General features: G+C 39.7%; 1 protein-coding gene across 3 annotated transcripts in view; it reads left to right on the top strand.

Moving 5' to 3' along the window:
* Positions 1-22,349, top strand: part of LOC129191139 (cytoplasmic dynein 2 heavy chain 1) — an 88,062-nt gene extending 65,713 nt beyond the window's left edge. For 2 of the 3 annotated variants that reach the window (XM_054794201.1, XM_054794200.1), the window contains 14 exons: positions 1,950-2,060; positions 4,807-4,876; positions 5,061-5,146; positions 7,483-7,558; positions 7,663-7,883; positions 8,562-8,666; positions 12,013-12,129; positions 12,364-12,471; positions 13,587-13,688; positions 16,054-16,143; positions 19,111-19,220; positions 19,287-19,368; positions 20,862-20,978; positions 21,903-22,349. In XM_054794201.1, coding sequence (XP_054650176.1) covers positions 1,950-2,060; positions 4,807-4,876; positions 5,061-5,146; positions 7,483-7,558; positions 7,663-7,883; positions 8,562-8,666; positions 12,013-12,129; positions 12,364-12,471; positions 13,587-13,688; positions 16,054-16,143; positions 19,111-19,220; positions 19,287-19,368; positions 20,862-20,978; positions 21,903-22,064 — 1,557 coding nt within the window. In that variant the 3' untranslated portion in view covers positions 22,065-22,349. Of the gene's footprint in view, positions 1-1,949; positions 2,061-4,806; positions 4,877-5,060; positions 5,147-7,482; positions 7,559-7,662; positions 7,884-8,561; positions 8,667-12,012; positions 12,130-12,363; positions 12,472-13,586; positions 13,689-16,053; positions 16,144-19,110; positions 19,221-19,286; positions 19,369-20,642; positions 20,766-20,861; positions 20,979-21,902 lie in introns of those variants that run through there. The other variant, XR_008573149.1, reaches the window with a different exon arrangement.
* The last annotated feature ends 252 nt before the right edge of the window (positions 22,350-22,601 follow it).

Genomic DNA, 22,601 nt, shown 5'->3' with positions numbered 1-22,601 from the left:
TTGAGTCTTGAAGATTTTTCAAGCTCATTTATATTGTGTGCTAAATGAGAGCTGGTCTTCTTACATGGTGCTGTGACTAATCAGTGTGTACTCTCATCTGGGTGAGCCTGCCATTTGTTTGTTGACGGGATGCCCTGACGATGTTAGAAGCCCTCAAATTTTGCAGTAAACTTATGCTTTCACGAATAATGTGTCTTCTTTGGGCTTTGCGGCCACTTAATTTGGTGGTCCTTGAACCTGCCGTGTGACGCAGATTGAGACTTATACTACAGTCATAGAAAAAATGATTAGATCACCCTTGTTTTTTCAGTTTATTGATCCATTTTAATGCCTGGTACAACTAAATAATAGATATAATGATGACAACAAATGTAGCTCACAAGAGCTTTGTTTAAGAGCTGATGTCTAGCCGCTTCCATGGTTTTCTTGAAAATAACCAAAATCACAAGTTCTTGCATGAATAGCTATAGCATTGTACTGCCAAATAAATGTAACTCTTATGAGCTATTTTTTTGTCATTGTTGTATTTGTCCAAACAAAGGCACCTGTAGTTGTATCAGGCATTCAAATGAACAAGAAACTGAAGAAACAAGGGTGGTCCCTTGACTGTATGTGTAGGACTTTCTCCGACGCTGTACAGATAGACGTGTATTTTCCATTCTTCCTTTCACCTCGTCCTTGTTCACAAATGTTAATGCTGTGCACAAATTAATTAGTACTGTCTATCAAACGTTTGGAGCATTTGTTGAAATGCTGGTTTTTCAACTGTATTGACGAGCAGCATTTGTTTTATGATGTAGCAAACCGCACTTTCTGTGAACGTACACCATTTTGCGCCGTTACGTTTGTATTTACTTTGCTGATCAAGCGTCTCAGTGAGTGCTGACTATCAGAATGAAGGCTCTGCATCTCAGTGTTTAGTTTTTTTTCCAGATGGGAAAACAGCTGCATATGTTTGAGATGGGCAAGTTCTTTTTGCTCTATTTGGCCATAATAACATGAAGTATGTCTTGAAGAGTTACAGTGAGGCTTTCAAACTTAAGAGCACTGCACCAACTGTCATCATCATGCTATGAGGCTGTTTTGCTGCTAGTGGTACTGGTGCACTGTACAAAGACGATGGATGGTGACAGTTCCTGTTTTTGTATTTCTCTCGTCATGTGCATCAATGACAATGAATTGGGCGTTTCAGATAAGGCAGAAACATGTTGATCATGTGTGTGTGTGTGTGTGTACGTGTGTGTGTGCGTGTACATGAAGTACCCTGATGTGATGTGCCACTATGCTTTTTTTTAACCCTGAGTGTTTGAGAACAAGAGCGAGATGAGGGAATGAGCGCACGAAAAGAGAAAGCTGTAGATTGAGGTGAAGTGATACCTTTAAACTGAAACAAAATACAAAAAAAAAGAGTAACAACAATATAAGACAATGTTATGATCAGATCAAATGAAATAAGGAAGAAGCTACTATGCTATACACTTCAATATACATTTTCATTCATTCATTTTCTATGCTGCTTAATCCTCACTAGGGTTGCTGGGATATGCTGGAGCCTATCCCAGCTGACTTTGGGGTAGAGGCTGGGTAGACCCTGAACTGGTCGCCAGCCAATCGCAGGGCACATATAGACAAACAATCATTCACACTCACATTCATACCTATGGACAATTTAGGATCGCCAGTTAACCTAACATGCATGTTTTTGGACATGTGGGAGGAAACTGGAGTACCCGGAGAAAACCCACGCACGCACGGGGAGAACATGCAAACTCCTCACAGAGATGCCCAACGAAGACTTGAACCCAGATCTTCCAGATCTCCTGACTGTGTGGCCACAACATGCTAATACACATTTTTTGCACTATAAAATAAATGAGCATTTTTGTAGATCTGTTGTTCTGGACCATGCACACCATATGTGACTGAATGTGTGCCAACCCCTTTCACAGGAGCTAAACGCGCTTCGTCCTAAAGAAGGCTTTCGTTTCTGGATGACATCAGAGGTTCACCCGAGATTCCCTCCCATATTGCTGCAGTCCAGCCTGAAGATCACTTATGAGGTATACTTAGGAATGTACTTCTTCAAACTCTATATGATGCTCTTATTTCAGTCTAGCCATTTTTGTCATTGCTTAATTCTCATAAATGAGTAAATGAGATGTGTTATAGGAAAAACAAGCAAATTTGTAGCTGCATGCAGAATAATTGGCCGTACAGTCGTCCCTCGTTTATCACAGTTCATTGGTTCCAGACCCAACTGCGATAAATGAACTTATTAATAAATAAGAATTCCTTATTTATCAATAGAATATGTTGGTATGTACAGCATAGAAAGCTTCTAAAAACGTTTTTTTAATATTATTAGAGCCCTTTAGACAGAATAACAACCCTATAGTCACCTTTACACTCACTTTACACAATATAGTAGATAAAATCAGAGAGACATAAATAAGACTTACGCTCTTGTGTGTTTCAATAAATGTCTTCCGGAAGTGTGGACAGGAAGTGATGTCGGGGATCCAGAGTTGAGTTTTAGCTGGAGTACGGTCACAACATAACCCTGTGTTATTATTATCATTATGATGATTATCCATCCATCCATCTTCTACCGCTTATCTGAGATCGAGTTGCGGGGACAGCAGCCTAAGCAGGGAGGCCCAGACTTTCCTCTCCCCGGCCGCTTCGTCCAGCTCCTCCCGGCGGATCCAGAGGGGTTGCCAGGGCAGTTGGGAAACATAGTCTCTCCAACGTGTCCCGGGTCTTCCCAGAGGCCTCCTACCGGTCGGACTTGCCCTGAACACCTCTCCAAGGAGGCGTCCGGGAGGCATCCTGACCAGACGCCCAAACAACCTCATCTGGCTCCTCTCAATGCGGAGGAGTAGCGGTTCTACTCCGAGTTGCTCCCGCATGACAGTGCTTCTCACCTTATCTCTAAAGGAGAGCCCAGCCACCCTACGGAGAAAACTCATTTTGGCCGCTTGTACCCGCGATCTTGTCCTTTTGGTCACTACCCAAAGCTCATGACCAAAGGTGAGGGTAAGAACGTAGATCGACCGGTAAACTGAGAGCTTTGCCTTTGGGCTCAGCTCTGTCTTCACCACAACAGACCAATGTAGAGTCCGCATCACTGCAGACGCCGCACCAATTTGCCTGTTGATCTCACGTTCCATCCTTTCCTCAGACCCCGAGGTACTTAAACTCCTCCACTTGGGGTAGGATCTCATCATCCGGAGATGACACACCACTTTTTTGATGATTATTATCGTTATTATTATTGCGCCTGTTGTGAAATAATTCAAACCTGCAATAATTGTTGTTGACAGCGCTCAAGTCTGGTGTGTGTGTTACTAGTGACACCTGTGGCCAGTGTGGACTACAGTTCATCAACATCCTTCAATCCCTTAGACTGTATTCGTATTTTAGTTAATTTTATTATTTTCATCCTGGAAAGTGCTTAATTTAGGCCAAGAATACGTTAAATTTGCTTAATATACACATTTTTTGACTAACAATAGGTCGTAGTCAACCATGAAAAGGTAGTCATTTATTTATTAATTAATTTGTGAAGAACCGCACGAGAGTGAGGGCGCGATGTTCAAACAGCGAAGTGGCGAGGGACCGCTGGGTGTGAAGGCATGCATTGTGTGTTAGTGAGGCATGCTTGACTGCTTGATGTGCTTCTGATGGGAGCCTGCTCAAGGGGTTAGCTCCTTCAGCAACCATGCATGCAGTTTAAACTCCTCTGTGACTCAGTCAATCTTTCTTTTTTTCTAACCTGACACACATACAGTACATAAGGAAATCTATTTTTATCTCATCCCTTTTTTTCTGGATTGAATACATTTCAGCAAGACACTTAATTGTTAATAATGAGCTTAAAGATGCCCAGTTGACTGTGTTTAGGAAATTGTACCACACAGGCCACATTTGGTGTTTCTAACAGCACTAATAGAGATCTAAATATGGGCCAATCTGAAGGTGTTTAATACATTTTATTTTGTATTTTATTTTATTGTTTTAAAGTTTTGATGAAACTGTAATTCGTAAGTTTTCCCACTAGGTGGCTCAACTGCACTCTAGCGTTCCCTTTTGTCCCTTTTGCATTTTTAAAGGAATCTGAAAACTAGACAGTGGCTATTTGGGTACATTGTGGTCATCTACGGCCATGTGATTCGAATTTTTCTATTTTATTTAAAGCTGCCGCATGTCACTGGGTCAATATTACATTTTTTTTTCAACAAAAAAAAAAAAGTAAGTCCACTAACTAGCATATGCTCCCAATGGTGGTTTAAAAGAACAGATTGTACAAACAATTTCTCCATTTTTCCCAATTATGAATTAAACTGCATATAAATTGGCGTACATTGTCATTTGGCCCAAATAAGATGACTCGCGGCTGTCTGGTATTCAACATGTCCGGAGTGCATACACACAAAAAAGCAGAAGCGACAAACAGATTTTAGTCATGCTGTTGTTACAATAGGCTATACATTCGATGATAGCTAACAGTAGTAGCTAAACTTTGTCAAATCGGTATCGTTAGCTGTCAAAAAAGCAACTTGTGTGTTGTGGGGAATAGTTTATGTGCTCAAAGCAGGAAGAAGGCAGGATATAATGCTTGTAGTACGTCCGAGGCAGTCACCTATCCGTGACATACAGCAGCTTTAATTCTGTTGTTATTGTCAATTGGACGTTATCTATGCATATGTGACACCATGCTATTAATAATGCATTATGCATATTTTATGAAGCACAAACAAATGTTCCTGAATTTTCTTTATTTTTATACATGTGTATATTTTCTAGGATCCTCCCGGGCTGAAGAGGAACCTGTTGAGGACTTACGAATCCTGGTCTCCAGAGCATATCAGTAAAGGTCTCGCTTCTCATTTAGTATTTTAGTTTTAAGTCACACTTTTTGAGCTTGATTACAGATTTATGGGAGTTCATTGCATTTATGTTCGATGTGTTTTGCATTTCACATTTAAAAAAAAAGATCTCAGGAGACTGTGATAACACTATTGAGGATGTTAACTGGGGAGCCGATTGCTTTTGTTTAGGAGGACAACTGGCCCGTGCCCAGTCTCTCTTCTGTCTGGCCTGGTTTCATGCTGTCTGTCAAGAGAGACGCAACTACATACCACAGGTAATAAACTCACACACACATCCCATTAACTACTTAAATGGTCATAGTCCCTCCAATTTTGTCAGTCAAATACACTTCTAGTAGGCACACTTTTCAAAATGACCTGCAAACATAAACACACGATTATGTTTGTCATATCCATACAGTATCCATACAGGTGGTTATTCACAATTGATGGGAAGTATTTAAACAACATTAATTCGGTAATTTCATTGTTAATACATTTGACAGACTATAACCTAAGCCATCATCATCACTGACTTGTCATTAATTCAACGAATCACCCAAAGAAAAAAAAGAGCTTAAAGCTATATTGTGTGGGACACTTCTTGGCCACTGTCGTGTTTATTTGCAACAACCAGTGTTATAAATCATCATTTTTATGACACATACCTGTCTTTGCTTTTGGGGAACTTGGAAAAATGGACCGTCTATTAGAGCAATGAATCGCTGAGCCGTCTTCCGAGGACATGTTTACAATGCACTGTTTCTGGATTCTGCTCACCATCATGCCGCCCAAACCCGCGTTGACGAGTTGACGGTCCTATTCATTTCTAGTGTCCTTGGTCGAGAATGTGTGACAAAATTGAACAGAGGTTAATTTGGCGACTAAGTGCTGATAAGTGACTTAATGAGTTGAAGAAGACTCTTTTCTCAGAAACTTTGTGTTGAAAGTTGGCCTCAAAGAGAATAATGACTGACATTGACATGGCAACCCCAGACTTTGGTGGTCTATAACAGGGGTCCCCAACCACCGGGCCGGGGCCAAGTACTGGCCCTTGGGCGGGGCCGAACTGGGCCGAGGAAACCTTTCAGGCGCAATGATAAAAAAAATACACACACACAAAAAAAATACTTTTGTAAATAACTAAACACAATTTTAAGTAAATGCATATCAACACAACGAGTCACAGATATACTACATATCACGTCTTTTGAATGCCTTATATTTGTATTTTAGGTCACTTAGCCATTATTATGCTTGAAAATGCTTAACTAAGCCAAGAATGTGTAAAATTTGATTAAATCTGCATACTTTTTCACTAATAATAGGCTGTAGTCAACCATGAAACAGCAATAATTTATTAATTTATTTTGAAAAACCGTGTTTAGAGTGAAGCTGTGAAATTCGAACCGCAAGTGGCGAGGGGGGACTGTAGAACAAAAAGAGCGTCTTTCTAAAGTAATGTATTGGTTTTAGTCGACTTGAACAGATGCAGTCCGAGCCATTTACATTCTGCTGTATTCAGACTAGTCCCACGTGCTCCCTGCAATCTTTTGTTTCAACCACTGCGGGGGCTATTGCTGCGTTTGTTTGTCAATCTCCAGCTAAACTACAAATAAAATAAAACAGCAGGTCCATATAAAGTGCTGATGTTAACACAAAAAACAGTAAAAAAAAAAAAACTTTTCTGAGCAATACAAATATTGAATACTGAACTTGTTGCTTTTCCACTGCTTCAGTCATTCATTCATTCATTTTCTCTGCTGCTTGTCCTTACTAAGGTCGTGGGGTCTGCTTCAGACAATATAAAATAAATAAAACAGACCTATCAGTCAGTGTTGTAGGTTAGCACATCGAAAATAACATTGTTCATCATCATCAATAAAGTGTCCAGTCACCCCCTAAGAGTTGTGGTTGCCAGCTGAGGTCCAGTGATCTTGTCTTATAGCAGCAATCCAGTTTAATCTTCTTTTACATCTTTGACAATGTTTATCGACTGGCAGTTCATCGCTATCCACTGGGCAAGAACATTCATCAGCTTGTCGGTCGCAGACTTACTCTTACGTGGGGGTGTTCTCCTCTAGAGCTTTGCTGTGGCTCGCTGAATTGCTCACGTCTTCGCTGCTAGCGTTAGCTGTGGCTGCACTTGCAACTGGCTGCTTTGCGTTGATTTAGTAGGCTACACTTAAGCTGCTTCTCTGGTAAGCAAACTCCTTCTTCCAAAGAAGGCATGTCACTCTACCTTTATCAATGGTGTCATTGGGGCATTTTTGCAATATAAATTTCCCATTCATTGAACCGGCAACTCACATGCTCCTCATGTCTCCTGTCCGCTACTCACAGCTCCTCACCTTGCCCTCCCAACTACAATGGGCCCAAACACAGTGACAGCCAATCAATGTCTACTTCAGGGTGTGACTGTCCATTGTTTTCCACTCTCAACAACTCAAGCACAAGAAGAGTGTGTGTGGAAAAATGGATTTTATGAAAAGATAACTTGCATACAGAAACAGTAAAGTTAGATATTGAAATTTGATTAACACTAGTTAATTAATCACAATTAATGCTTTAATTTGACACCCCTAATTTATTTACCCACCTCTGCTTTTAGGGTTGGACTAAGTTCTATGAGTTTTCCTTATCGGACCTGCGTGCTGGTTTTGACATCATTGATAGGCTATTTGAAGGTAAGAGGCAGATGCTGACTAACTCACAACAGAGTTCACTTACAGTATGTATGATAGTTTAGCAAAATCATAGCTTTGCTCTTGTTTCTTCTGGTATCTTGCAGATGGTAAACCTTTTCAGTGGGAATTTGTCCATGGTCTGTTGGAAAGTGCCATCTATGGCGGCCGCATCGACAACCCATCTGACCTCCGCATCTTACGCTCCTACCTGGAGCAGTTCTTCTCCGCACGACTCTTTTCCTCCCTCTCAGCCGGGCAGGGAAAGAGCAAAGGGACACGCTTTCTTCCATCTCAGATCAGCCTTCCAAATTCTTGCTGCATTTTGGTAGGTTGAGAGGATTACACAACACACACACACGCACATTTTAATTTACAGTTTCCAGCATGGGTGTGTGCTCTATGTAAAGCTGTAATGTTATGTAACATCTCCTTTAGGTATTCCAAAAATAACTTTTGCTACAGAGAAATATTTAAAAAGGAGCACTTCAATCTTCGCTTCTGGAAGCAAAATCTGCAATTTAGTGTCTGTGTATCTTAAATGAACTCTGCTGCATGGGCGAAGCAAAAAGCATTTCAATGAAATGAAATGCCAGTGGCCACCCAGGCTTACGTATCAATGAGTCAAACTTCTTGGTGGTTTTGCAAATGTGTGTTGTGTTCACCACTTAAAATTGGCTCCCCATTTGGCTAAAAAATAGAAAGCCAATGTGGAAATCTGTTCTGTGAATTTTCAATATGCAAGGAAAGTAACAACTACTTTTAAGTGGGAGTTCATCTTACACTCCGTGAGGCATTTTTTTATTGCTAAGTACATATTGTTGATGGACCTGTGTCAAGTTATGAAATAGCAATCAAGGATCATTTCAGTCAAGCAGTCTGTTCTCCCACATAACAAATCAGTTTCACGTCTTGCTTAAAAATGTTAACAATATCACATCACAACCATGACATCTTCTCTTTCTTTGTTTCTTGTGGGGATACTTTTATGTTTGTCCACTCCCAGGATTACCGTGGTGTCATAGAGGATCTCCCAGAGGATGACAGGCCTGTATTCTTTGGACTGCCCGCTAACATAGAAAGAACCTCACAGAGAATCATCAGCTCCCAGGTGCAAAACAAACACACAGAGACACAAGGCCCGCACACATTATTGCCGGATTGCTAAAGCAACCCCTCAAATAAACAGCATGCTCACTTATGCACTGAAATTCACTTGGGCCCACTCAGGAATTTAATTTTTTTGTTGTTATCACATTCCTTTTCATCACATTTCCTCCCAGTAATAATACATGAAAGTCATCAAGGTGTTTGCGATTGAGGTAGTAATGGAACAACCACAACTTCCAAGCGGCACTCTATGTGTGATGGTCTCATAGTCCATCGTGATACATTCGGGATACAATTTTTATTCTATTTGCATAAATTCCAGCAGCTGCTGAATAAATAAAATTGAATAAATAAGCTAGAGTCAGCAAAACTGCCATTCAGGTTAGTTCAATCATGCAGTATTTATTCTTTAAGACTGCACTTTGGATGTTTCCAGTTGACCTTTCTTAGCTACGTGTCATTCTATTCAAACATATTTTGTTGCCTTGCCTTCAGTAGTTGGTTTCCATCTGCCACACTCACAAATCTGCACAAAACATTGTGTACGTTTTTTGCCATTGTGGTGTTTTACAGCTGGAAGTGTGAGGTTGTGGTCAAAGGTCATGGTGACAGCAAGGTCAAATATGTAATATAACACTTACACTTGTCCAAACTTAATTTCTCCCAATTTTTCCATTGTCTCCAAACTCAAAGTACCGTAATTTCTGGTGTATAAGCCGCTACTTTTTTTCTAAACCTTAAATCCTGCGGCTTATACAGCGGTGCGGCTTATGTATGATTTTTTTTCCAAGCTTGTGACATCTCCTATATTTGAGAACTACCACTAATCATGTAAATCAGATTTTCTCTCTAAATTTGGTGGGTGTGGCTTGTACACCGGGAAATTACAGTATATATGGTAACGGGCCGTTCAGCCGAATATTTTTTATTTTTGATGTGCTAATGTTTATTTGCAACACATTCAAATATTTACAAGCACAATATAAATGATGAATACAATCCAAACATATCAGAGTTTTACACTTACTTAATTCAGCGTGGCCAAAAGCAGAGCTTGTATGATCAAGTTAAGTGCGTATAAATGATGAGCGACAGGGATAAATGAATATTTAAGGATATTTTTACCTCCAGTGAAGACGTGATTCTTGATGTGGACATTTTTTGTCAACCGCTGATGACATCATAGATAGGCTACATAGCTGACTGTCAGTTCCAGTTGCCATTTTGGGAACCTATTCCCAGCAGTATTTTTATGTTAAAAGATGTTGTATGTTATTGGGTAAATACAGTATTGGGTAATAGTTTTTGGTCATGGTGCCAGTTGAATGTGACCCACAGCGGGACCACCGAAGTAAAGGTTCACTAATAACCGCATCAATTGCAATGATGTGTGCTTTGAAGCTCTTCTGTATTTTATCACTATGCCTTGATATTTTTGGATCTTTTTGAATATTTTTTGCATTAAAATCAACGTGCAACAAACCACACCAGCTCATACCTCAAATTAAAATGTTTGATCGGTGCTTTCTACATTTATAATCATATGGTAACCTATCAGACGACAGAAGAAAGTAAACTGTCTCATGTGACAGGGAGCAGTACTTTTGCAAGATATTCTGCTGCTGACGGCACTCGTTTGATTATCCTCCTGTTTGTCTCTGCACTAATTACTCATTTCTGAGATCAGTGCCATTTCTTCCAGAATCGTTTTGTTTTAACAGAAAGGCTTCCAATATACACACTCTGGCCACGACATTAGGCACACCTGGACAGTTTAAAAGGTCAAATTAAAGCGCTTCATCAACAGCATTAGGAAGCCCTCTTGGAATGATGCAGTGCAGCAATGCAGCACAGCAACAACAAACCACCAGCAGGCTCAAAACAAGCAGCCGTCTGTTTTTTTTTCTACCTTGCTATTAGATCAAAGTCCCCTTGCAGAGAGACAGAACGTTTGCAGTTTGCAGAGTAATTCCATCATTCAATCATTCAATCATTCACGTCTGTTGTGTCTGAATCAGTCAAGCTTTGATGTTGTCACTGTGTCATCTTGCTGTTAAACAGTCGCCACAATAAAGATAATGACTTTTTCGTAAGTAATGCAATGTTCAGCAGCATTGTGGATCAAAAGGTAAAAGTTGAATAGGCATAGAGAACATCACAGAAACATTTACGTTCATGCACGCAAATGTTCTTTGGCTCTTTACAACAAAAATGAATGAATTACAATGAAAGATGTTTATTATTATTGAACTATGTAGGAAGATGGACAGGTTACATCCCATATCATAAAAATGTGCCAGATGACTCATTTGATGGTAATAATGAAAGTAAACTTATTTTTGATTAATTGATTAGACAAATTCCTAAGATCAAGTCATGTTAGGTACTTTCTAGGGATGCTCCGCTAGCACGTCCTGCTAGCACGCCATCAAACGATGTACTCTCACATCCAAAGTCTCCTTAAAGGAGGCATCTCATCGTCTGTAAGTTTCACCAGTGATAATATGTTCTCTTGTAAAAGTAAGTCAAATATGTTTTTGTCTAAAGGAAGGTGATTTTATGGTTCCCTTTTTCATATCCTATAGCCAATAGTAATTGTAAAAATGTACGCTTAATCTATGTGATCTGTATCGGCCCATTTCACTCCTGGATGATTGGTATTGGAATCAGCAGCATAAAACACTAATCGGAGCATCCGTAGTATTGTCTATTCAGAGAGAAATTTGAGGGACAAATGAAGGACTTAGTGCAAACAGGCACATGTGCACACACATGCACGCAGCGATATAGGGACACACACAAGCAGTGAAGATAAAGCAGGTGTTTTTAAGGAGTTTGCCTCAACCTAATTAATGCAAGCCATTCATCACACACTCTTGTCTTCCTCACATACACATTCACATTAACACACATCTTGATTTTTTGTGAAGGTACTGTACGGCCCTCTCTTTACGGTCCTCTCAAGCATGTAAGCATGTTTGATGAGTTGTGGAAGGATGTCCTCCAAGTTATATACATGGTTTGGCTATTTTCTGCCCGCAAACTTGAAGCTATGCTCTGTATCATTTGTATTGTTCTGGTATTTTCCAGTCATCTGTCTTAATCAAACATGCTCAGTGAATGAATTTGGCCATAAGAAGGTTTCTTTTTCTGTTACACTTCTTAACCTCTCCTTATATAAGGAACAACGCATTAATATTAATGCAATATCATTTTAGAAGCATTCTGTACCGCTTGTGTCATGAAACACATTTGCATCAGAATGTCTCCATTATTTACTTAAAAAAGAGTAATATTTGGGACTAATAACTAACATACTGTATGTATTGTTTGTGATTGGTTGACAGGTGATTTCCCAACTTCGTGTCATAAGCCGCTCAGTAGCAACAGGGTCCAAGTTTGACAGGGAGCTCTGGTCGAATGGACTATCACCCATCCTCAACTTGTGGAAAAAACTCAACAAGGTTCATCCTTTGTTCATTTTAGAGAACAGTACAGCACAGTCATAGTCTTAAAGTCTTAGCAAATGTTTTTACAAATACAAATTGGAAATTTACTTCTTAGAATAACTAACTCTTGTAAATTATTCTTTTTATTTTCTATTAATGGGTTTTACAGATGCTGCCTTTTACTGGTGTGCAATGCATTACCCCATGCCCAATATAACTGTTTCTGTTTGCCCACCCTCTGTTTTTCAGGGTTCTGCACTGATCCAACAGAAGGTCACACCACCTACAGATCATCATGGGTCACCAGTACAGTCCTTTATTGTCCTCGAGCAGTTCAATGCCATTCGATTGGTTCAGGTATGTACTAAATGCAAAAAGGTGGGTTGTGACTAGAGATTGACCGATACCAATACCAACACCAGCACTGATTTTTTGTAGTTAAGGAGACCGACAACCACCAATATTTAGAGCCGATATTTATTTGGTGTAAAAGTGAAAAAAACATTCTGAAAAATACAATCTTGAACTTTTAACTTGCTTTAACTCAAATGAATTTGCTTATTCCAAGCAGTACAATTCATCAGAGTACTATGTATAGTCGTGTGTAGTAGTGTATGTGTAGTAGTATGACCAGACATTTATTTGGCTGTAGTGTGCCGTTAGGGTTCGTGCAGTTATGCAACGTGTGCAAACATATTGTGTGAAATATACTGAGTAAAAGCATAAATTAAAACATTGTACTATATCATTGTATTAAAACGTATTTCCCATGATCCTTCAGGTACAGAAGTAGGACGTTATTGGTGTCCCAATGTGACGATTTAATGAGTTGATCCTGTTTAATTGAATTACTTTTGAATTCAAAGAAACAAAGATGACTTGACAGACGACATCTTGTCTGTTGTGTTTTTTTTTGCAATCAACTGTAGATTTACTCTACCGGCGTACATGGTGGGAGCTTGTCAGATTTAGCGCTACCTGCTAGCACAGCTGGCTCCAAAGTGGCAAGTCTTCACTCTTTGCAGTACATACGAGTTTATTTCCCAGTCGTTGTTAATGAGTTAGATGGATATTTTGTTGGTATCACTGAGGCAAAAAAGGACGCTATGCCACCCTTATTTCACAAAGGTAAGCACCTTCGAGTCTTGGAACAGTAGAAATGCTGGCTGCATTGTTTGGGTGCAGCGCTTTAATTTATCCGTGTAGGCTTGTAGAACATTGCACCGCGTTAGTTCCGCTTTTGGTCGTCCGTCGGATTAAAAGAAAAGGCAGATGCCGACATGTGTCAAAATGCTGAATATCGGCACAGATAATTGTCCCGGCCCATTTTCGGTCGATCACTAGTTATGACATACATTACTGACTACCACCATACCTGTGCATTTTAGAATCACAAGACTTGTCATAATTTGCTTTAATTACATTTGAATAGGTGGTCCAGTATGTACATTAAACTGCCATTGTTGTCACAGAGCATCCACCAGTCTCTAGCTGCCCTCAGCAAGGTGATTCGAGGCACTGAACTTCTCACTCCTAAGGTCCAAAAACTGGCAACCGCCTTGCTCAATCAAGAGGTAAGTAGAGCTCAAAAAGACGTATGGGCTTAAAATGTATGAGTGAAATGATTTTAAAATGTTATCATTTAAAGCATCATTTAATTTGACACAGATTCTGACAAGCTGTGTAAAGAATAAAATTAGCCCAGTTGTTGACTGGTGATCAGTTCAGTGTGTACACCGCCTCTTAAATAAAGTCAGCTGGGTTTCCAGGTTCCCTGTGACCCTGAACAGGATAGGGTTTAGAGAAAATGGTTGGGTAAATGGAAGTTTGAAATTACACACATCAACCCATTAATGCCTTCTCATGCTCAGACAAAAAGCACCGACAAAGCATTATTAATGGTAAAACAACACCCTATACCTCAGGAGTCCTCAATAGGCTGCCAAACATCAGCCAAATAATGAAACCATTCCGTCTCACAGAGATACATGCAGCACTTTCAAGCGGCTCTGTAAGTCGCTGGATAGCTCAGTGGGAGCTAAGCGGACCAGACTTCAAATTCCAATCAGGGTGTATGGTAGCATGTACTATTTTTATCATTATTTTTTTTTAACACTACTGGCCCTCACAATGTCTGCAAAGAAAATTGGATAAAAGAAAATGAGGACACCTGCTATACGTATATCTACTGGGGGTCCCCACTGCTTTTTTGGAAAGGCTGTAAAGAATCCATCACAACTTCATGTATTCCCTAACAGGCCCGTGCCACGTGATCTCGTGAGATTAAAATGGTTAATGTCTTGTTTAAGAGCAAAGCTGTCTCGCGGGTACAAGGCAGCAATAAGTCCATCAGACTGTGAGCTATGGCATTGCTACTGTGAATGATAATACACGCAATATGGAAGTGGCAGTGTGCAAAGCAGGATTGGAACCGCACATTAAGTGCTTTGCACTTAAACCTTAAACCTTGCAATCCTACCTACGTCAGTGTTCCCAATGTCACTTGTTTGCTTGCCACGTGTGTCTGCTTTTTTTCCATTGAAGCTGCCGCGATGCTTATGTCCAAGCAGAAGCTGTAGTAATTCTACATTTGATCAAACTTACTTAAGATTTGTCAGATCAAAACACCGTCGCTGCATATGACTTCTATCAAAACATGTGATACTGGCATCTATTTTGGAAATTCACTACTTCCTGGCTCCGCACTCTAAGCATCCTGGGAACTGTAGTTCTTTTAGCGCAAACTGAAAAATAAACTTAAATGATTAGTAGTAGCAGCTACAACTGCTGGCTTTATTTTAACTTTAATCATGTGTAGTTTTTGTTTCAGTTTGTGGAAGGAAGTTCAACAGTAAAAAGCATCATGCTTAGGTCACACATGCAAAGTTATAATATGTTAAAAATCTTGTACCCAGTATTGGGTAAAGTCTCGTCTCGTGAGCTGAGTGTGTCGTATTAATAAGATAAATTATAGTGTTATATACTGTATCATACTGCATTACAAAGTTATTTATTAGAAAATGTATCAAAGTGGCTCACTGCATATTTTTCTGTATGCAACCCTGTTTGGACACCCCTGCTGTCGGTGTAATGGCCAGGTATCCCGATAGCATATGAATATTCAGCATAAACATGATCCTCCACTTATGATTCTCAAGCGATGAGTTGCTGCTTCTGTCAGGCCACTGATGTATTTTACTTAAGTACAGGAAAAACAGACCTTAATATGATTTATTTCTCTGTTTTATGTTATGACTTATTTAGTCATTATTGACTGTGGATTTGGGTGCGATACTCTTTAAGATGTGTGATCTGCTGCTTCATAATTGTTCCCTCATGAACAAGTGATGACAATTAAGAACATGAGCGTCCACCCACCCATTGTCGCCTGAAGCTGGTTAGTCTACCTGCTGTGCCATAGCGCCACATAAGCTTTAGTTTCAGTTTTAGTTTGTTAGGATTATACATAGATCACAACCATGACTGTAAATTTGGAGGTAAGATGTGAAAGGCATTTTCTGAAGCCCAATAAAGGTCAGGTGCTCAGTCTGTACTTTTGTATGCACAGCCAGCCCTCCCATCCTCCATTATCTTTTCTGCTAGTCCATCACACTATACATGCCGGAAATTGCACACACCACAATGTACTGACTTTTCAAATCTGCTTCACTTTTTATGTAAAACACAGCCAAGGGACTAATCCAACCAACTTTTTGGGTAGACATGAGCTACTTTACCCTGAGGGATGGCTTTAATGCAGCCGAGTGAATTAGATTTCGTGCTGCGCTATGTAGTTTTCTGCACTGACAGCAAAAGTGAGCAAAAGATGTGTATCATTTGGCCACACAACAGCTGAAGCATGTAGCCTTCTTTTATATTTATTGCTGTGGCAGTTGGAAACATGTTTAAATAACTTACTTGTTTTCCCCTTTCTTACAGTGTCCTTTGACATGGCAAAATATGTGGGAGGGACCGGAAGAGCCAATGCAGTACTTGGGAGCTGTAGTCATGCGTGCGCTTGCCTTACAGGTAACATGCAGTACAGTTGGCCTATTGTTTATACTCACTCAGCGGTCGCCAATGATTTTTCTTGTGAGAGCAACTTTTACAAAAAATGGCCAAGAGCTACTCATTTTTGTAACATTTATTTTCATAGCTTATTTCAACCCAAACAAACCGGATATGCTGGTTTTACCAGAACATTAACAAAATGCTGGTATCCACAAGTCACATTTTGTATTTTAGAATGCATTTATTTCCAGTGTTCTCACATTATTAACTGAAAACCTGAATGAAAAGCAGGCTTGCGGGTGCCCCGTGGTCGTGGGGGGGCTACTTGGTGCCCACGGGCACCATGTTGGTGACCCCTGGTTCATTTGTTTCAAACATGCTTATCAAGTTACAGTAAGGAACATCACATGATGCAGTGTTTCCCGCAAGACTACAATCTACATGATCTATGGTGCTGGGATGGGGGGCTGGATGGTGTCATTGATACCCATGACGCATGTGCATGTAATTTTTATGGACGCTGTCGACAGACAAAAAGTGAGGCCCAGGTGCGTGCAAGTGATTGAAAAGAATATAGACTGTGTCACTATAGATCGGTACCTAACGCAGTGATGAAGAAAGGGAAAATGAAGAAAATAAAATAATATGTAATTAATAAATCCTTATTTTAAAAAAAGAAATACATAAAAAAGTAAATAAATACAAATAAATTAGATATTGAATAAGAGAAATAAATACATATGATTAAATAAATACACAAGAAAAATCTTGATTGAGCAATAATATTAAATAATCACAAATGAATCCAAACTATTGTTTATATTGTTGTAGTGTAAGTATATTTGTGCACAAAATTCACTAACCCGATGTTGATGAGAATGTTAGTCCAAATATGGATGTAAATATTTCAAAATCATTTAGATATTCTTGTTGAATGTGACTTGTGCCAGCATAAAGGCCCTGCAGTATATTTTGTTAAAGTGATAGTCAGGCTCGAGTTAACAAATTGAGATGATATGTTGACTAAACCAGTTGTGGGCATTTTACAATTGCGTTTTTCAAAAGCTGCAAGCAGGGTTTCATATAAAAGACGTGCCCGCCCTAGGCTGATGCCAGGAAATAAGGGGTCTGGCTCTGTCTCCTCACGATCGTGTCAGAATATACGCCTACCTCAATATGTTCGGGCAGCCTAGAGTAGACACACACACACTCTTGCGTGTGTTCAGAAATATTTATGTCCATGCGAATGCCATGCATTTCATTATCCGTGTGAGGCTGAGCCTTCTGTCTGTGTCTATCTGTCCGCTCTCTCGTCTGCCTGCATGTTCAATTTTGAGTATGAGAGAGAGAGCTTGGCATCATTGTTTCTTCTCTGCTGTCTGCTAACCTCCTTGCACTCCAGCTGGCCTTGTGTGTCTGTATTGAAGTAGCGCCGGCCCTAAATATCTATTTACAGTATGCTCCTCTCAACTAAATGATAGCAGCATGCCATGTTAGCTCATCAGTGTTACAAAAGGTGAAGGAAGCCATAACTTGCTGCTGTTTGGGTCCACCCTCTATGCACAAGATCATCTTATGAGCACATAAAGTGTCTCAAGGCACACACTGGCTACTGCAGATGTATCATGAACATCTAACATGATTTGTTTTTTTATCACATTTGTCAGTGTGTGTGTGTGCTGTGTGCTTACATTTGCAACTACTGGTGTGTTAGCATACGTATGAGTGTGCATTTATGTGAGTGTATATACATTTGATGCATTTTTGTCAAATTGCTCATCTCCATTTATCTTTATTCCTGTATTGAATTGAATTTACATCTATAATCAATTTTAAAAAAACATTCATATCAAATGTTAGCTTGTTCTGTGATACTTTTTCAGTTTTTTGCTCTACTGACCTCTAAATATACCATCTAATGGTTAGAGTAGAAGAATAAGATGGGCTAGAACCGATCAGAACTGCAATCGTAAGGTCATCGCCCAAGGATAAAAGCTTAAAAGTTATAGACCTTTATCATTCAAGATTCAAGAGAGTTTTATTGTCATGTGCATGGTAAAACAGCAGTTATACCATGCAATGAAAATCTTATTCTGTTCATTCTCCCAAGAAAAGAAAGAAAACACAAGAAAGAATAAGAACATAAGAAACATAAACATATATACCAATAAGTTAAGCAACAACAACAGAAGAGACATTAATACAAATAAATAATACAAATAAATAAATAAAAAATAAAGTGCTATGAGTGTGTGCGTGTGTTGCGTGCGGCGTGTGTGAGTGCTTCGTGGAGAAGCCTGATGGCCTGTGGGTAAAAGCTGTTTATATCAATCATCATAAGTTTGGCTATGGGTCTAAAAATGGACTGCGCCAATTCAGCAACATCACTTGGAAAAGAAACGAGCGGTGTATACTGTACATACACTCCTGATCAAAAGTTGAATATTGTACATTCATGCAAAACAAGACTGAGGCTTGACTCACTTACACCTTACCAACTGTTGGATCTTATGGAGGTTGTAAGTAGAAAATGTATATGCGTGATTATATTGTAAGGCATGTAAATAGTTGCCTTTTTACATGCATTTTTGGTAGTGATACAGGGAAAGAGATTGGGGAAGCAGCAGTAGATAAACACTGTTGGTAAGGTATAAGACAGTCAAGCCTCAGTCTTGTTTTGCATGATTGTACACTCAGTGGCTACAACATTAGGAACAGCTGCCCATTCGAATGATATCTAAATTACAGGCAGAATCTTTGATAAAGTGCTGCTCAAAAAGTGCATTTTGATTCAAGGATGCACAAATGATGGGGTTAAATTAATAGCCAAACCTTCAAGTGGAAACTGGCATACTGGTTTCCTCAACATAAAACATAAAACATGTTTTGCACCTGTATTGTGTACTTCATTTTTAGTGTCCGTAGCTCATTTATGAACTTTATTTGTAATTTCTTCGCCTTTTCCGTTTCCGTGTGTCTACACAGGGTTGGGTGGAACGTGCAGGCAAACAAGCTCTTCTCTCGGACACCCTGGATCTGTCAGAGCTCTTCCACCCAGATACCTTCCTCAATGCTCTAAGACAGGAGACAGCCAGGTGGGATTTGTGTGACCTTGTTCTACAAAGAAGAAGATAGTTGATAACCTCTGCTTGTGCTTTTAGATCTTTGGGTTGTTCTATGGATAGTTTGGTGTTTGCATCATCGTGGAGGAGTCCCATTGTTGGAGCTAAGCTTCAAGTCAAGGTACAGTGACAGCAGACCCACACACACACACAATTGACATAAATGAATGGCATTACAAGACAATTATTACAATTATTTATTGTATTGTAAAATATCACTCTCATGATTTATGTTTCATGAATTAATTAAATCCTGAAAAACCCTATCGACCAGTTAAATAAAATATATTCCAACACAAGGCGCATTTTGATGTCAGAAGGTAGCAAGTATTAGGGGAATTGTTGTCTGTAGTTAAACAGACTCTTCATTGGTGGTATCTTCACAACCTGACCAGAGCTGTACCAACAGTTCTTCCTTTGCAAAGATAATGCTCATTTTTGATGTATGCAGTTTTCAGTAGTGTACAACTACTTTGCATCATTCTGAGAGTTCTTACTTTATGTAGATACATGATTGTGGCACAGTAGTAAACATATTTTCTTGCATTTATCTAGTTTGTATTATGTTATGTTGATGGTAAATTGCTCATCCTGGTATTCGTCGAATGTGTTGAATTGAAATCGTAGGCCATATTTATTGCATATGGATTCTATTGCCCGTTATATAAGCCACCTATTTCAGCTTGATTGATATGTCATTTGATAAGTTCATATGTAGTTCTGATCATGCTAAGGTGACTTAGTGCAAAGTAAGTTCTTTACCAAGTGACTAAATGGCTGTTGCCTCAAATAACATTGAGCGTTCCACTGGGTTTGATCACGTTGACAGCACTGATTATCTCCATGTTTTTAGGCATTTTTTTTTAATGACGCCACTCGATTTAAGTGTACAGGCTGAGATAGGAGGAATGTGGGTGCCTAAAACGAAGCTGCGGCGGCATAGAGGCAAGGGGAGCATTCCTAAAGCTGACAGAGGAAGACAGTGAGGAGATAATTGTTGCAAAGCGATGTGCTCTTTTGCTGAGACACACACACATGCGCATACAATGTAGCTTTGTCTAGATTTGTCTCTCTTCCCCTTATTTCTCTCAGCCAGATTATGGTGATTTAGTAGTTGTCTTTGTACGTCTGGCTTGACGCCAGAGTTCCTTCTATTGTCTGGGCTGCTGTGGAAAATCTCTGAGTCAGTGGACTGAATGCATTCACACAAACATGAACTGTGAAAATAACACGTGTGTTCATGTGCGTGTGGATCTTTTCACCTCAGTTTGAGACTTTTATCTGCTTCCTTCTTTGTATTCTTTTTCTATCTTTCTTCAAATTCCCCCTTTTCCCAATGTTCCATACAACTTCCTTCCTTCTCTTCCTGTTTTTTTTACTTTTCTTTTACCCCAGCCAAGTGCGAAAGTGTGAAAGCAAGGTGTTCTTTTGATCATGAGATGTTCCAGAATAAAGATGGTACAGTCCCTTCTGCACTATCACTTCCAGCTAGAACCAGTCTGCAGTGTTAGTTGTCAGGTAGCCTGATAACTACCAAACACAACAAAGGTGCCCTGTCGTGACAGATGTGTATTTATTTCCACGTTTTTCTCCATGGATCTCTCATTTATTTAGGTGGGAGGTCTACAGCTGGAAGGTTGTAGTTTTGACGGTGTCCATCTTTGTGAAAACCAGCATGACTCTCCCAGTGTGTCAGCTGTGCCACTCTGCTACATGGCCTGGGTTCCACAGGTATGTGTGCCAAAGCGCTGTACATCAGCAACACATTGAATACTCTAGATTAGTCTAATCGTATCGCGCTTGGGCCCACTTCACACCTAAAGCACGGCGCGCTGGGCTAGCGTGAGCGCACTGATCCGCGCTCAAGCAAGGCACACTTCCCCCTCCTTTGGCACGATTGGAAGAGGTGGGCCAGGACACAGCAAGATTCCATGCAAACGCACATGCAGGAACGCAACATAACATAGAATGCAGTGTTTCCACGAGGATTTTTTTTAAGCTGTGGTGGTGGGCTGCATGGGAGGCGGACCGCTGCTGCTGCGTTGCAGTGGCAGCAATTATTTTTTAAATATTCAAGTTTACTGTCGGTGATAATGTCAACATTAGGGTCGTTAGCATTTGCTACCAAACGTTGCAGATATTGTATACAAGAAATGAAAGGGATTATGCAAAAGACGATGCAGCCAAAGTCAAGGCAAGGCAGAGATAATGTGCAAGTTCATTAAAGATGAAATAAAATGAAGAGTAAATGAAGAATAAAATATACAAAATAGACAATGTCAGCCTATTTTACACAATCAGATTTTGTTTCAGCAGTTGATCCAGCATTAACTTAATTGTTCTATGTTTGACTAAAGACACATTGTGTCTAACAGTGTAAGATTAGTGAAGTCACTGTTTTAATTTAGCAGGTTTATGTCTTATCAAAAATGTGTTGTGCTTATTTTGGACCTTCTTAAACTTTGCTTCTTGGGTTCCAAAATAAATTCTGGATTGGCTGCTTTTTGCTACAAAGGTCCAGGATGTTAGAAGCTGACTCATTGACTTGGCAGATGACAGATGTTTCAACCCTGGCACAGATCTGCACTCTCTCCGTGTTTGTGTTCCAACCTAGAAAGATGTCAGTCATCATCTGTGTTTCATGCTCACTCTTAGAATTCTACTGCTGACCAGGCTGCTTCTGAGGAGAACATCTGGCTTCCTCTGTATCGCAGCTCTGAGAGGGTGAAAGTAGTCACGCACATCAGTGTGCCCTGCAGAAGCAACCCCAGCCAGTGGATACAGACTGGCGCCGCCCTCTTTCTTAAACAACAATGACACGGCTCCTTGAACTACATGTACGTTGGAGAGTTTATTTTCTCATTGTATTTATTCTTTTCACAAATAAAGATGATATTCTACTGTTTGTACTGTAAACGTGTGTCTTATTGTGTATTTTACTGGAAAAAGATGCTTTCAACTGAAAGTTGTTGTTTTTTGAAACACATTGTAAAATGAGTTATGTGTGTGTGTGAGTGTTTGTGTATATTTTAATATATGAAAAACATATTTGGGAAATGACAGTGTAATTGCTGAAAACAGAGAACTTGTACTTCGACGGTCATTTTTCAGTTCGGTCATGTGTGATTATGTTAAAATGACAAAAGTGGTCTACAGCTCTGTTTGTGCTTACGTGACTTGTCCAGCAAAGTGAACATTTTCTACACTGGAGTCGCATTACTTACAGAATCTCACAAACGTGAGTACAACCCTCACATTTCAGCAGCCATTTGTAATGACTTCTCAAGGGACATCACACAAATGACACTCGGATATAACTTAGAATAGTCAGTGTACAGCTTGAAAAGCAGTCAA

This window comes from Dunckerocampus dactyliophorus, chromosome 12 (assembly GCF_027744805.1).
Source record: "Dunckerocampus dactyliophorus isolate RoL2022-P2 chromosome 12, RoL_Ddac_1.1, whole genome shotgun sequence".
Lineage (NCBI taxonomy): Eukaryota > Metazoa > Chordata > Actinopteri > Syngnathiformes > Syngnathidae > Dunckerocampus > Dunckerocampus dactyliophorus.
The sequence above is the reverse complement of the archived record's forward strand: the minus strand, read 5'-3'. Positions and strand labels throughout refer to the sequence as shown.